This window comes from Convolutriloba macropyga, chromosome 7 (genome assembly GCF_964194025.1).
Source record: "Convolutriloba macropyga chromosome 7, txConMacr16.3, whole genome shotgun sequence".
In the NCBI taxonomy this organism is placed as follows: Eukaryota; Metazoa; Xenacoelomorpha; order Acoela; family Convolutidae; genus Convolutriloba; species Convolutriloba macropyga.
In genome coordinates, this window is record NC_134474.1 from 2977657 (window position 1) to 2993666 (window position 16010).

The following is a 16010-nucleotide window of genomic DNA, read 5'->3' on the forward strand; positions in this document are numbered from 1 at the left end:
GATTTAAACGTCAAAAAAACGGTCAGCATCAAAGGCGATAACAAACACATTTTGATATTATTTTTTCGTAAAAAATTTGACGTTCTCTGACTCTCTGCAAAGTTCAACAGACCCAACAAAGTTTAGGTTAAAAGAAAATCAGACCACACCACACTTCACTTCATTAAAAAACCAGGTCTGATTGCTTTTTTGCTCAAATTTCAGAACAAAGGAGTTTTGTATCGAAAAGGTAAAACACTTAAATCTGTAGCTTTCGTATAAAAGCAATCATATCGCTCTGCCCCAGAACAATAACACCCTCAACACTTTAACAGGACAACAAAACAAGCGTCCAGAGCAGCTGTTTTACAGCAGCAAACAAACTGAATACTCTTACGCGTGTTCATTGAAGTTGCTTTTGATAATACTTGATTTATTCAGCAGTTACAAAAAACTTAACAAAAACCAAAACTGACAAACTGATAGATCAAACAAGAACCAAGTTCAAAACTGTTGCAATAATCACCTGTATAAAAATGCCCGGCGCCAATAATAAGAAAAAGGTTATACAACAACAGCTGCAGAGGAGAGAAGCAGAATGGACAGTCAATGTCAACTATCTTGAGGCAATGATTCAAGAGGAAAGTTTAGAGGGCATTAATTTGTCCGATGAGTCTCTTTCTCAACAAAAGCTGCAGTTAGACAAACTCAGCGACGACCTTTTTAAATATAACCTCACACAAAATGAATTGAAAGAAATAATGGAGAAATCAGCAGAACGAAGTCTAGTTATCTTGAAGTGGAAAAAATATCGCAAAGACCATTCAAGAGAAGTTACTACAGACTCCGACAGCCATTTGCCAGAGCGCCAAAGAAGAGCGCAACCACAGCAAAATAACAGTCAAAATGACGAACCCTCAACAACCCACAAACCCTATTACAATCGACAACAAAAGACATACAACTTGAGAAACAAATCAAAAACAGAGAGCAGCACAGATAAAATAACTACTCTCGCCGCTTCAGAAAAACAACAACAACGCAGCAGAAATCCCCAACATGGACAGAAAGATGACGATGACATAGAACAAAGTAATCAATTGATAGGGAACAATATCAATTCAGATACAACGTCAATGGGAGGAGGGGATACAACGTCAATGGCAGACAACAAATACAGTAACAAGTATAACCAAAATTCCTATATTGAGTTTCCTCTGAGAAATTTTGGGTACAGTCAAAAAGAGAGACGCACTGATCCAAAAACCAACTTCACACAAATCCGCGAGAGAACATTACAGCTGAATCATGAGTCAACAGAATGCACTTCGTCAAAGATGATAGCGAGTTTTCCAAACAATAATGGTGACCATCACATAAGAGCAGAGCAAGGAAAAGGCAATAGTGATGAGAACTCGACAAAATCCCGAGAAACAATTGAAGTTAACTACAAAGAGCAAAACATCGGACCAATCACCATAAGACGCGATGTTGGTACCACTACATCAAACGACAAACCCAAACTCTATAAACACGCTAAAAGGAAACAAAAAATACACCAATCAGATGTAAGTACAAAATCTGATTGCAGTTCAAATCAGACATTTGACACTAACATTCCAGACCAACGGAAAACACTAAAGAAAACACAGCCACATCAGCAACAATCAAGACAAAACTTACACCCTTTCAACAGGAAGCAATCATCAAATGAAATCACGCCTTCACACAGAATAAATCAACAGACAACAGACAACGACAGTAAATATCTACAATCAACAGACGATGAAAGCGACGATCATCAACAAATCGACAACATCAGACTAAGCAGTAACACAACGCATTATGAACTACAACCAAAAAGACAAGGAGGCAGAAAAAGAGAAAGAAAAACAGACAAGATCCATGATGTTAACCTCGCCTCAACAAATACCCAATTTCAGGAGACTGAAGGTCAAGGTTCTTCAAATATTGACGTACATGTTCAAAATCAAGAACAGCAATTTCTTCAAAGCATCGATTTCTATCAAGATGCGAACAAAATCAATAGAAGTAACCAATCAAATGACAGAGAATTGAGCAGAAAACCCGTCAACAACCTAATCCCAGAAACGAACAACAATCTTTGCAATTTTAATCTCAACGCACAAGACCAAAGACTACCAAATTACATCAACAGAATTGGCCAACAACCAGACAGACAGTTTCAACATACACAGACAACAGAAAACCCTTTCTTGCCACGACAAGCACAACAACAACCTGTCACTTCCAGCATTAATCTTCCGAAAACTCAACTCAAATCCTTCAGCGGAGATCCATTAAGATGGCACGACTGGTTTAGTTTTTTCAAAGCCACAATACATGACAATATAACACTGACAGATGCCCAACGGATGACATATCTTCAAAATGCCCTCACAGACAGAGCCAAAGATAGCATTATTGGATACTCATACAACGGAGAGTTTTATAATGAAGCAATGCAAGAATTACAAAAACGATTCGGAAACCACAGCATGTTACAGCAGCTTACCTTGATAAGTTGGAACACTGGCCCAGACCGACCATTAATAACCCCGAAAGTTTTGTATCTTTTGCAGCGTTTCTTAGACAATTGGTTCAAACGTTTATACTTCACAATTTCACATCCGATCTTCAATCTTCAGCTGTCCTTAAGATTGCAAAAGATAAACTTGCGCCAACAATGATAATCAGATGGAACGAATACGTCCTGAGGCAAGCTATTGTTCAACCTAATTTAATACATTTTAAGGACTGGATCGATAATTACGCAGAAGCTTGCGAAGATTTGTCAACATCACAAAGACCAACCAATCAAGAAAACAGTTCATCTAGAAGATCAAACAGACTCTTCCAACAGCAAAGTAACAAAAGATGTCCTCTATGTGGATACAGTCACAACCTAGGAAAATGCAACCAATTCCTCAATAAAGATATTAACGAAAGACAACAAACAGTAAGACAACTGACAATTTGCCCAAATTGCCTCACCGAACACCCAAAAGGACAGTGTAACAGTCATTACCGATGTCGCATTGAAAACTGCAACGGATTTCATTACTCAACAATTCACAGAAACAACTTCAACAGTTCACAGACATTTTCACCAACTCAGCAACAGCAAAGCAACCAACAGCAACAATATCAACAACAAACACACAACCAGGTTCAAAACCATTCTGCAAACAATTATCACAACAATCGTGGTCAACAAAACAACGGACACCAAACACAGATAGCCGCAAACAGATCACAGTTTCAACCACATGGATTCAACTATGGAAGAGTGGTTGGTTAAAATCATAACAACAATACACGTAATGCTTTTGGTCAAAACAATAACACTAACCGTTTCAATCAGAATTACAATCCCAACAACAACAATGGAAGCACCTTCAATAGAAACTATAAAAATCCGAACAACTTCATGCCAAATACAAATTCACGACAACAGAACACCGGACATTCTCATAACCAAACAGACACACAAAATCAAAGCCAAAGGAAACAGAACTTAAACAACAACAACAGCAACCCACGACCACAAAATCACACATGTAGCAACAACGAAATCAGCTCGTGGATACGAACTCAAGTTCAACTTCAAGCCATTCCGATTATCCTTTACACTGAAGACGTATCAATAGAAACATATGCTCTTTTGGATAGCGGGAGCGACAACACACAAACAACAAACTCAATGGCAAAAGCACTCGGAATAAAAAACACAGATCACATTGCAGTACCAATTTCTTCACTTTACGGAGAACATATCATAACATCAACTGAAGTTCTTCTGGGAATTGGATCACTCAACAGCACCCGACCTCTTTTCAACCTACCGGTGTACGCCACGTCAGCATCTGACTTTCAAATGCCGAATGTACCCGTTGAGATGTTGAACTCTATCTGCGCCGACTACGATCATCTTAACAACATCACATTTCCACAAATACGAGATAACAGAATAGGAGTTTTAATCGGAGCGGATGCCTTCATAGCAACAGTACCACTTAAATTCACAACAGGACCACCAGGAACCCCATACGGAGTCTTGACGCAGCTTGGATGGACCGTTACAGGACCAATACCACAGAAATACAAGCCAACCAGTAATAAACAATAAATCAATTACAACATCACGCTTTACAACAGAATTAAGAACCCAGAACAGGAAATAGAGAACGACATGCTTCAAATGTTTTGGACAATGGAGGGAAAAAGTTTAGTGAGCGGAAAAAAGACACTGACAGCAGATGACAGGAAAGCTCTTGAAACACTAAAAAGGACGACATGACACAACGGTTCTCGATATGAGATCGGACTACCTTGGAAAGAAGACACTAAGCTACCGAACAACTACTTTCTTGCCAAAGCACAATTACAGTCACTTGAAAACCGACTTCAACAGGAACCAGACCTATTTTGTCGTTACAACCAAACCATCGAAGCAGACATCGAAAATGGATTTGTTGAAGAGACACAACGTCAACTCAGTTTCATGAATTCACAACTTTGGTATCTCCCACACCACCCCGTTGAACATAAAATGAAGAAAAAAGTAAGACGGGTCACAAATGCAGCTTCAGTATACAAAGGACATTCACTTAGCAAAGCTCTTTTGACCGGACCAGATCTACTATGCAGCCTTGTTGGACTTTTTCTGAGATTTCGGCAGTACAAGATTGCAGTAACCGGTGATATCGAAGCGATGTTCATGCAAGTTGCCATCAGAACAGAAGACCAAGACGCACTAAGATTTTTGTGGAACAAAGATGGAGAAGAAACAATTTTCAAGTACAAGAGACTAATATTTGGTGCAACTTGTTCCCCTTCATGTGCAATCTACATACTCCACAGATGTGCGGAAGACAACAAATTAAGTAATCCCGAAGCCTACTCAGCCATAAGAAAAAATTTCTACATGGATGATTACCTTCAAAGTTTCAACACAACCGAAAACGCAGTAATCACAACAACAGAGGTAAAGGATACGTTAAAGAAAGGTGGCTTTAAGCTTACAAAATTTTTTAGTAACGACCCAAACACCGTCAGGAAAATAACTGGAGAAAATGCAGACACAGCGATAGATCAACGTATTTTAGGACAAATGTTGAATGCCAAGGAAGATATTTTCATCTTCAAAAGACCAGACTTAAAACTGGATGTCAAAAGCATGCAACAACGTCAATTACTGTCACTCTCCGCATCACTGTTCGATCCCCTTGGAATCATCACGCCGTTTTCCATCAGAGTACGATGCATTCTTCAAGCAATAGTGAAACAAGGTAACCACTGGAATAATCAGATTCCAAGAGAGTTCCAACACGACTTACAACAATGGGTCGACGAATATGAGCAGATGCCAGATATTTCTATTAGCAGATGTCTGATCCCGAACCCAGATGCTAAGCACGAACTTCACATATTTTGCGATGCATCAAGTACAGCAATAGCAACGACAATATACATCAGATCAAGCAGCGCAGAAGAAATAACAACTCAATATGTTGTTAGCAAAGCAAGAGTTGCACCCATTAAAACAACAACCATCCCGAAGTTAGAACTAGAAGCAGCAGCTATGGGAGCAGAACTTGCTTCTTTTGTTCGAAGCGAAATGACAGCACAGTCTGACAAAATTCAGTTCTGGACTGACAGTATGGCCACATTATGTTGGATTAAATCAACAAAACACCAAAAAGTTTTTGTAGCAAATAGAATTGCAAAAATTTTAGCCAACTCTAAGTCAGAACAATGGAATTTTGTACCCGGTAAAATCAACCCTGCAGATCACGGAACAAGAGGACTTTCTTTAACAGACTTGAAAGAAAAATGGCTGTCAGCGCCAAAATTTCTAGAAAATCCCGTTCCAAATTTCCAAAAAGACCAGCAATTTACAGCGATAAACTTTTTACGTACAGAAACTTCAAACACAGTTATTGACACTAATGATTTCTCTAGTTGGAATAAACTTATGCGGCGGACCGAAACAGTAATGAAAGCAGTCAATATCTATCGAAAACGACCAGTCACAAACAGTTATGAAGACGCACGACACCATCTATTGAGACAATCACAGCATAAAACTTTTTCTGAAAGTATAAGAAACCTTGAACGGGAAAATGAACTAGACAAAAAGGACAAGTTATTACAGATCACTCCCTTCCTGGACAAAGATGGTTTAATACGAGCAAGAGGCAGACTAAATCACGCTAAAATACCCTACAGCCAGAAACATCCAATTATTCTTGACAGTAAGAATAATATTACCAAATTAATAATTGAGCAAGCCCACAACGACTGTAGACATCTTGGAACAGAGTTTGTCCGAGCACACCTGCAACAAGATTTCATCATTATAGGTCTTAGACGATTTTTGAAACAACTAAGTAAAACATGCTTCATTTGCCGACGATGGAGAGCACAAAATATCACCCCCTCATGGCCGACCTACCCAGTTTCCGATTCGCAGAAGCAGGAAAACAATATCCTTTTCTAAATATTGGGTTAGATTTTTTCGGACCCTTTTTCATTGAGCACACAAATCGCAAATTGCAAAAACAATACGTATGTCTTTTCACCTGTCTTGTAACTAGAGCTGTGCATCTGGAGGTTTGGACAAAGATAGTTGTCTACTAGCCATTAGAAGGTTTGTTTCGCGACGAGGATATCCCGAGTTAATCATCTCTGACAATGGATCGAACTTCACATCAGCGAAAAAAATGTTGGATCTGAGCAAAATCAATGTGGACAACGACTACATCAAGTCCCAGCTACAGCAGCAAAATATTACATGGAAACTCAATCCACCTCTATCCCCTCACTTCGGCGGGATATGGGAAAGGCTAATTCAGTCTGCTAAACGCACTTTGCTCATAATTTTAGGCAGCCAACAATTGAAAGCCGAAATTTTTCAGAAAATTGTAGCCGAGACTGAAGGACTTCTCAACTCCAGACCAATTACATATGTTTCCTCAGACACAAACGATGAAGAAGCACTAACCCCTAATCATTTCTTATTAAGACGCCCTTACAACCTTTTAGCACCGTTGACATCAACCATTCGAAGATTTAGTAAAAAGGAGTTCTCTTACACACAAACATTACTGGATCATTTTTGGAAACGTTTGCAAAAAGAGTACACATCAGATCTTATCAGCCGACCAAAGTGGAGAACAGAATCAGAGCAATTGAAAGAAGGCGATTTAGTCTGGTTATTGCATGAGTTTACTCCGAGAGGTATTTGGCCAATGGGTCGAATTGCGAAATGCCACAATGGATCGGACGGACGAGCACGATCTTTCGATATCAGGACATCAACTGGAGTGCTCAACAGACCAGCAGTCAAATTAGCTAAAGTTTTACACAATACTTGAAACCATTAAATTTTAAATTTCAAACGACGTATTGGTTTTAAATTTCCATAATCATTGTGTCCAAAGTCAGCGTATCAAATATTCAATTCACACAAGTTCAAACAATCGAGCTCAAACAATCATGAAGAAGTAACAACGCTGTGAAAATACAAAACGAAAAGAGAATTTTAACTTCCCCAAGTCCTTAACTTCCCTAAAACTACGCGGAATCCAGCTTAAAGTGTTTCTTTGGCCTCACCGACAACAGTCATCATCAAGTTTTCGTTATTTTTGCCCTTATTTGCCAGTTCGACAAAAGCTAACGTCTCCGGAATCCAACCCACATAATTTTGTCAACAGCCGTCAGATCGACGGAGTATAAACCTTCACATCAACAGAGTTTACAGGATATACTGCCAACGATCTTCGATAAAACTTCAACTTTCACAGCCCCCATGAAGCCTAATAACTACTTTCACATATCCTTGTCATTCAACAACACAATATTCCAACCACCACGCATCAAATTAAAACGTCAATGCAAACGTATGATCACCAACTTTCACCTACATATAGTCGGTGTATATGTGTCGCCCCGGAAGAGTGTACAACAAATTTACACATACACACACACAGAAAGCCAAAAATGCCCTCAATTATGACAACAGATCATCTTAACAGCTTCGACATTACAAAACAATGTTGAAATTACATATCAGCAAAAGAATCATGTAAACTTGATTGTCGAAATCTTAAATTGTAAAATACAACAAGAGTATTCAGTTTTGCCCTCATGCACGCGGCCCGGATTGTTCAAGCACAAGCTTGATTTCCTTAATTTGTTTTGATTGATTGATGACTTCTGATTTGTTTTGATTTGTAAAATTTGCGGGTTTTATGTTTTACCCACGTGTGCAACCTAGCAATTCATTGTAATCTGGAAATCTCTTGTTAATAAGTAGTAAACACAGCCCCCCCCCCAGTAAAGGACCAATATTAACCTCGTTATATCTTCGCAGCTATTAAAAAATTCCCATCACAGTTGAAAGACGAAAAATCTCTCCAAAAAATGTAAACAATTGGAAATAGTTCCTTGGTTCAACAAAAAAAATGTTTAGAAGTTTTTGTTTTCACAAACCAAGTGCGTGAGATCCCCCAGTTGAAGTTCGATGTGATCGAGCTTGCTAGTGTTGACAGCACTGTTCTCTGCATTGGCCGAGTCTTTTATGATGATTGTTGAGCTCTTGTCAACCAACTCTCTCACAACAGAAGAATTCGTGGTGTCATTAAACTCTCTCGAGTTCATTCTGAAACACACTCATCGTGACAAATATAGACGGATTCAGAAATATGGAGATTAATACGTAAGGTTCCAAAACTTCGAAAAAGTCAATAATCTTTGCGACACTTATGCAAATTTTTCTGATTCTCGTAATAAAAACCAAAGTGTCCGACGAGAAAAAAAATCTTTGTTTAAGCTTAGTAAACAATGCGAAATTGCAGTTAATTTTAAAAAGAGAAGGTGTCAAAATAGGATACTCGATCTACCAGCTACGTTAAAATTTAATCGGTTAAAACTCATCTTGCATCTCATGGGTAAAAGCTATTTAGCATATTATTTCAAAAAACCAATTCTAATTTTCAGTAGTACGTACCTGGATATGAAATATTATCGGTAAAATTCTGACTACTACTTACGTCACGTCTGTTTGATCAGTAGTTCCCCGGGCACCCCTTGACCCGTCCAAAACCCCGGGAGGAGTCTTGGCCATGAACACATCGCTGTCAGCTTCCGGAGTGATTAGACCATCCGGGGTGCGCTGGGAGATATTGTGCTGCTCCTCAGTAGACGAAGGAGGCGACAGACCACCCCAGGCACTTCTGGGCTGAGCCACTGAAAAATGGGCAAATCTCATAAAAACAGAACACTAACGCAAAATCTTATTCACCTTTTGCAAAAGTGTGACAAGATAATAGGAACGACAGTCCGGTTATGGTAAAATATTTAAATCTTAAATCTATATCAGAGTTTATCGTATCAGTTTTATGGGAAAAAACGGTAAGAAAATAGCATCCCCCATTAATAAAATCGTTTTTATTACCATGATAATTATAATGGTTCGTACAGCCTAATAGATGGGACTATCGATTACAAATAACAATAACATTGTAAATGCTAGAAATATCAATTTTGGATGGTCATAATCTACGGGGGGTTCGGGTTCCAAGAAAACGATCAGCAAATAAAAGATTTGAAACCCATCCTCAAAACTCGTACCCACACTGTGAGAGAAACACAGTTTGTCAATTTCTGGCTGCTCTTCTTAAACAAGATACAAAAGCCTAACGAAGATGATTATGTTTTTTTTTACAGAAGAAATACCTCGTTAGTAACATGTCGATTTGAACTTTCAAAGTATTGGTATTTCCACTTTGTCAAATAATGGCTTCATATGATATTAGCCTCAAAGTATGCTAAATGTCTTGTCGTAAATGTGTTGAATCACTTTTCCGAGCAACAAACTTCACTACAAGTGCTAAATTAGCATATTATAACTTGTGTTCTCGGTTTAAAAATGAGTCTTTCTAACAGGTAAATTGATTTCGAGGATACATTGATATTATTAGCCTTATTTTGAGCCATCCGACATTTTTCAAATATTCAAATAAGGTAGTCGCTCTAACAATTTCAAACTCCATAGACAATTTTTTTCTAGAGTAATTGGCTGTGATTCTCTGGAGTACTTACGCGTCCTGGTCTGTGTTTGAGGCTTAATTCCTGGCCCTGAGGAAAAGTTTCTTCCCAGTGTCTGTACTCCAGGAGACCTGAAATATGCAAAACTTACAATATTTCGTCCTCAGTATTTTAACCGTTAGTCGAGCCGATTCTCATAATTTTAACTTTTGCAGTAAAATGTCCAGCCAACATTCATAATTTAGCCTTCCACGATTAAAAAAAAATATTGAAATTAGTTCCTCCCTAAACAACCAAAGATACCAAAGATATTTTTTTTATAAATTATTGTTTTCAGCGGGCATTCAACATTTATGCACTATCATTAGAAAAAAAATATGATCTGGAATTACAAGCAAGACTTGCCATATGCAAAAAGGTGAATTTAACATGCAAAAACTGAGCTCTTAACACCATTTCTGGGTCAAAATGTTAAGCAAGAAAAAAGGTGCAAAAAGTCAAAAAGCCAATTTGTCAACAAAAATTTGGGGTCTTTCCCATTATAGCCCCCCAGCTTAGTGGTCAGATAACCTATAGCCCCCCAATCATGGTAATTATACCATAATGGGGGGCTATAATTTAATGGGGGGGCTATAATGGGAAAGACCCAAAATTCGAACAATTTAAAAAGATAATGTTTCAAAGTAGAATCATTAAGAAACAACAACTTTTATTTGCTGATGTAAATTACAACCAATGACTCAATTATCACCAAATAATAATTCCCTCGTGGATAACCAACCTGGACAAAGAAATCGTCGAATTTCACCAAAGATGAAGAGATATGAAAAAAAACAACAATTGAGAAATAAAGATTCACGGCCGTTCTTATGCTTTCAAATAACTCATTCAATTTACTTCATTTAATGATCTTTTTTGAAAACGTTTTTTGCTACCGTTAAAAAGTAAACAATTTCAGCACCAATTTCTACACAGAAGTCAACATTATTACTTAGCTCAGTCGTAGTTGTCAGTTTTCATTATTGCACGTGCTCTGCAAGAACAAAACACTTAACTCTTTGATATATATCTAGAAAAGAAATTGAGATTTGGTAAGAAAATGCAGCTTCAATCGAACATTCTTCACCCATTTCCCTGGAAAGCATACAAAACAGCACAACAAACCGAAAAGTACACAACCAAAAAATATAAAGTCCACGCCAAATAGAATCTAATACCTATACCGTAAGAGTCTAACAGGGAATTCTTTACATAACTCAGATCGCGTCTGTTTCCCTGGGTTAAAAGATGATAAAGAGATTAATTAGTTGCAGGCAACGAAGGTTATTAAGCACTATTAAGCACTTTTTTTAAGTAAAAGCATTGGAAATTGCAGTAAAATCCAAATGAAAGTTGAGTAATTTACTTTATTTCCTTGAACAATTACCTTTTGTTTTATTTTTAAAGAGCATTTATCAAGTACTGAGGGAGAAAGGCAGCAACATGGATGGTGAGGTATCTTCCAGCGATTTTTCAAAAACTGCAACAGGTATGAGTGGTGATACTGTTTTGAGTAAAAAAAGTTCATGAACTATCGAAAGTAGTATCCGGATTAATAGACACGAACAAAAAACAGGAACAAAAAATTATTGATCTCGAAAAAAAACAGGTTGAAATAAACGACAGACTGAGAGCTCAGGAACGTTACACAAGCAAGGACTGTGTTATAATCTGCAATCCACCCTTTGACTCAAGAGACAATCGAAATGTGTTGCGAAACACATTGAAGTTTTTTGAAAACTTTCTGAATATCAAACTGGATGAAAACAGAATTAAAGCATGTCATATATTACCCGGCACAGCAGCTAATGGATGCCCAGAGTCAGTGATCTGCAAGTTTGTCTACTTTGACGAAAAAGATAGGGTTTTTGGTGCAAAGAGGAAACTTAAGAAAATCAAGAGTCCACTAAATAATCTTAATATATATATTAATGAAAGACTGCCTAAATATGAAGCAGAATAAACAGTGAGGCGAAGAAAATGGGAATGATTACTTCAACAAAAAATTGTACAGTGTCAGTTATGGTTAAGAATCTGCAAAACGAAACATCATTTAAAGCAGTAAATAACGTGGACGAACTGAATAAGATCCAAAATCCTGTCTTACGGGAGAGTGGACGCAACAAGCGAAAATTTATGAAGGAAGCGGATGAGCTCTCCTGTGAAAAGGGTCGAGAGAAGTTTTCACCTGATAACAAAAGACAATCGAAAAACTAAAGTCCATAGCTTATTATGGTTAACAGTGGAAACTTAAACTTTTTGTTCTTATTATTAAATAAATTTCTGTAGTAAATTTCATGTTAACCCCACAAAGTAGCCGTACTAAAATGATGAGACTATAGGCTCGAATGTCCCTATTCATTCATTTTGCTTGCAATATTCGCAGCAAGATGGAATGGTAGTAAGTTTAAGGCACATGTTTTCTTTCATTTTAGACTTCTTGTCTCATTGTCCCCCTTCTCATTGTCCTAGAAAGTTCTCGTTGTCCTTTTGGCTCGCGATATTCGCAGCTAAATGGGAAGATGAGAAATGAAAAATTTTTAGGTTTATACCTCTCGCTCTACAAAGAAAAATCAAACCCCTTACTGCTTACAATATGCGCAGCAAAGAGACAAATAAGATGGCAATTTTAAAATTTTTCTAGTGGCAAAATATGTCTAGCGATATCCGCAGACAAAGATGTCCTAGATGATTTGCATTTTTAAGTTTTTTAATAAAATAATTTTTTTAGAATTATAGAGTCAAAGTTTGTGATATCCGCAACTCTGAATTTAAATTAGGTTAGGAAAAGAAATAAACTCAGTTTTTTTTTAAATTATGTGGAGGCCTGCGATATCCGCGGTCGTTCACATTCACATTCACATTCACATTCTTTTTCAAACATTCATATTTTTTTGTTGTTATTCTATCTGTTGTCCAAATTGTAAATATTAGATTTTATTATATTGGACCAAAATGCATTTGAAAGCCGGATAGAAAATTAAAAATTGGTAATGTGTTCAAGGAAAAAAAAAGAAAAAGAAAAAAAGGAAAAGGGAGGAAAAAATTTCAAAATGAGTGCAAACAAAATAATCTTGCAAAACATCAGATCGATCTACAAAAATTTGAACGAGTTTGAAGTGTTGATGAAACAACAGGAGAGTCAGCCTTTAGCAATATGTTTGACGGAAACGTGGCTCAGGGACCAATCTAACACAAAGTGCATTAACCTTGATGGCTACCAGGAGATTGCTACAAGCAACCGTAATACTTCTAAAGGAGGAGGGGTTGGGATCTTTGTAAGAATGGATTTAAAACAAACAATTATTAAAAAGTTTGGCAGTACCAGTATTCAAATTTTAACTGTGAAAATCAACACAAAAAATGGCAAAAAATTTTTATTAACAGTGATCTATATTAAACCGAATACAAGTATAAATGAAATATCGGAAACTTTCCAAATGTTTTTTGAAGAACGGACTCCGGAACCGGAACAGTTGCACATTGTTTGCGGAGATTTTAACATTGACCATAGTAGCAAAAACAACAAGTTTACAAAATTAAAAGACATTTTGAGTTCTTACAACTTAAGTAATATGTCAAACGCTGGGTATACTAGAGAAAGCGCAAAGTCAAGAACTAATATTGACGTAGTTTACTGCTCGAAGAAAGTAGAAACTGAAATCATCAAGTCAGCTGTAACGGATCACTATACTGTCCAAATCGGGTTCTCTGACTACGTCGGAAAAGCTGTACCACAGGAAAACAAAGTTTACAGGGATTGGACGGTTCCTGAAAACCACTTAGTTTTAGAAAAAATGGTTTTTAAAATAAGAGACAAATTAGGCAGACTTATGTCGCACTTTTATGCTTTGGATTGTGATTTTGCATTTCAAAAGTTCCAAGAGGCTATCATTGAGGAAGTTGACAATTATATTCCATTGAAAAAATCAAAACCTTCTCAGGAACAAAAATGGATTGACAACAGCATAAAAAATTTAGCAGCAAAAAACAGAGCTTTTTCCAGACCTTTTTGAGACATAAAAATAATAAAAACAAGGAAAAATTCAATAAAATCAGGAATAAGCTGAGAAAGAAAATAAAAGAGAACAAAAATCTATTATCAGAAAATGTTGCACAAAAACGCAAAAAACAACTCCAGCAGCTTTTTAAACACAATGAAAACATTGAGTGGAAATACACGAAAAGAACAAGAAGAGTTGTCAGAGAATCAAATTGAAGATTTTAACATTTACTTCACAACTATCGGAAAAATTTTATCGAATAAATTAATTGAACCTGGAAAAAGTGGAAGACAAAAAAGAGTTTTAAACAGCATGTTTTTGACCTCAACAAATGAAGCCGAAATATCACTAGTCATTAAAAAATTGAAAAATAAATACAGCACTGATTGTCACGGTCTCAATAATCTTATACTTAAAAAATAGAATATGCTATAGTTCCTACATTGACGTTTTTAGTCAATAAGTGTTTCGAAAAAGGAACCTTCCCAACATTTTTGAAAAAAGCAGTAGTAATTCCAATACATAAGTGCGGGAATGCTTCCGAAGCTCAGAACTACATGCCAATTAGTTTATTACCAACGATTGGAAAAATACTAGAAAAAATACTCTGTGATCGGATTACCACATTCCTCGATAAATACGATTTGCTTAATAAAAATCAATTTGGGTTCCGACAAAAAAAGGGACTACTGATGCACTAGTTAATTTCCTCGAGGGAATCAGAGCAGACTGGGAAAATGGATTTAAAGAAGTAAAGGCTGTCTTCATAGATCTGAAGAAAGCATTTGATACAATTGAACAAAATTTGCTCCTGGAAAAGCTAGAAAACATAGGAATGAGAGGACCTGTACATAAATTACTGAAATCCTATCTGAGTGACAGACAACAATGCGTCAAATCGGTTGAGTTTAGGTCGGAATTCTTACCAATAGAATATGGAGTGCCGCAGGGCTCGGTGCTAGGTCCAATGCTCTTTCTAGTTTATATAAATGATATTCAGGATTTCTGCGGTGACTCAACTGCAATTTTGTTTGCTGACGACGCTGTTTTGAAGCAAAATGCGTATTCAAGTACAGAAAAATTTGAGAAGTCAATCGAATCTGTCGCCGATTATTTTTTGCGAAACAAACTGACGCTCAATTTAGAAAAACGCACCTTGTGAATTTGAACGCAATCAGAAAATCTTCTCAACAAGAGATAATTTTGCAGAATGATGCGATCAGTCAAAAAACGTCTTTAAAATACTTAGGAGTACATATTGATGAAAAACTTAATTTTAATAGGCATATCCTCGAATTATGTGCAAAACTGTCCAAATTTACTGGATTGTTTTATAAGTTGAGATCAATTTTAACAACTGCACAGCTTCTTGTAACATATAAAGTTTACGTACAACCAATACTAAATTATGGTGTTTTAGTCTATGGAACCAGTAGCAAGACAACAGCCTCTAGAAGCAAAAATAAAACAAATTGCCAGAATCATGTTTAAAAAAAGAAAAACGGAATCAACACTGCAAAATCGAGAAAAGTATAAAATGCATTCGATCAAAGATTTGCACATTTTTGAACTTTTTAAAAAATTAACAGAGATACTTAGATCGGAATGCGAAATAAATAGTCTAAAATTGCTTATAACAGAGAAAGAAATAGAGTCAGTTGAGTTAAAAAGAACATCATCCCGTCAGTTGAAAAGTACAAACGCTGTGAGTGGACTTAGCCCTAAACGGTTAGGAGTAAGAATGAGAAAACTATTGAACTTTATATTAAAATTTAACCCCAATTTCATTTCCGATGTACAAAACTTGAATAAAAAAGAATTGAAACGTTATCAGTATAGTTTTAGAGACAATTACATTAGCAATAATCAACAAATAGTTTCGTTAATATATTGAGCTGATCACCTCAAATCCTT

General features: G+C 36.6%; 1 protein-coding gene across 4 annotated transcripts in view; it reads right to left on the reverse strand.

The window, feature by feature from the left end:
* LOC142342551 (uncharacterized) overlaps window positions 1-16010 on the reverse strand; it is a 133707-nt gene that overhangs the window by 66603 nt on the left and 51094 nt on the right. For all 4 annotated transcript variants that reach the window (XM_075393919.1, XM_075393918.1, XM_075393917.1 and 1 more), the window contains 3 exons: window positions 10108-10184; window positions 9057-9252; window positions 8497-8665 (listed from right to left, as the gene is read on the reverse strand). In XM_075393919.1, the coding sequence (XP_075250034.1) occupies window positions 8497-8665; window positions 9057-9252; window positions 10108-10184 (442 nt within the window). The remainder of the gene's footprint in view (window positions 1-8496; window positions 8666-9056; window positions 9253-10107; window positions 10185-16010) is intronic.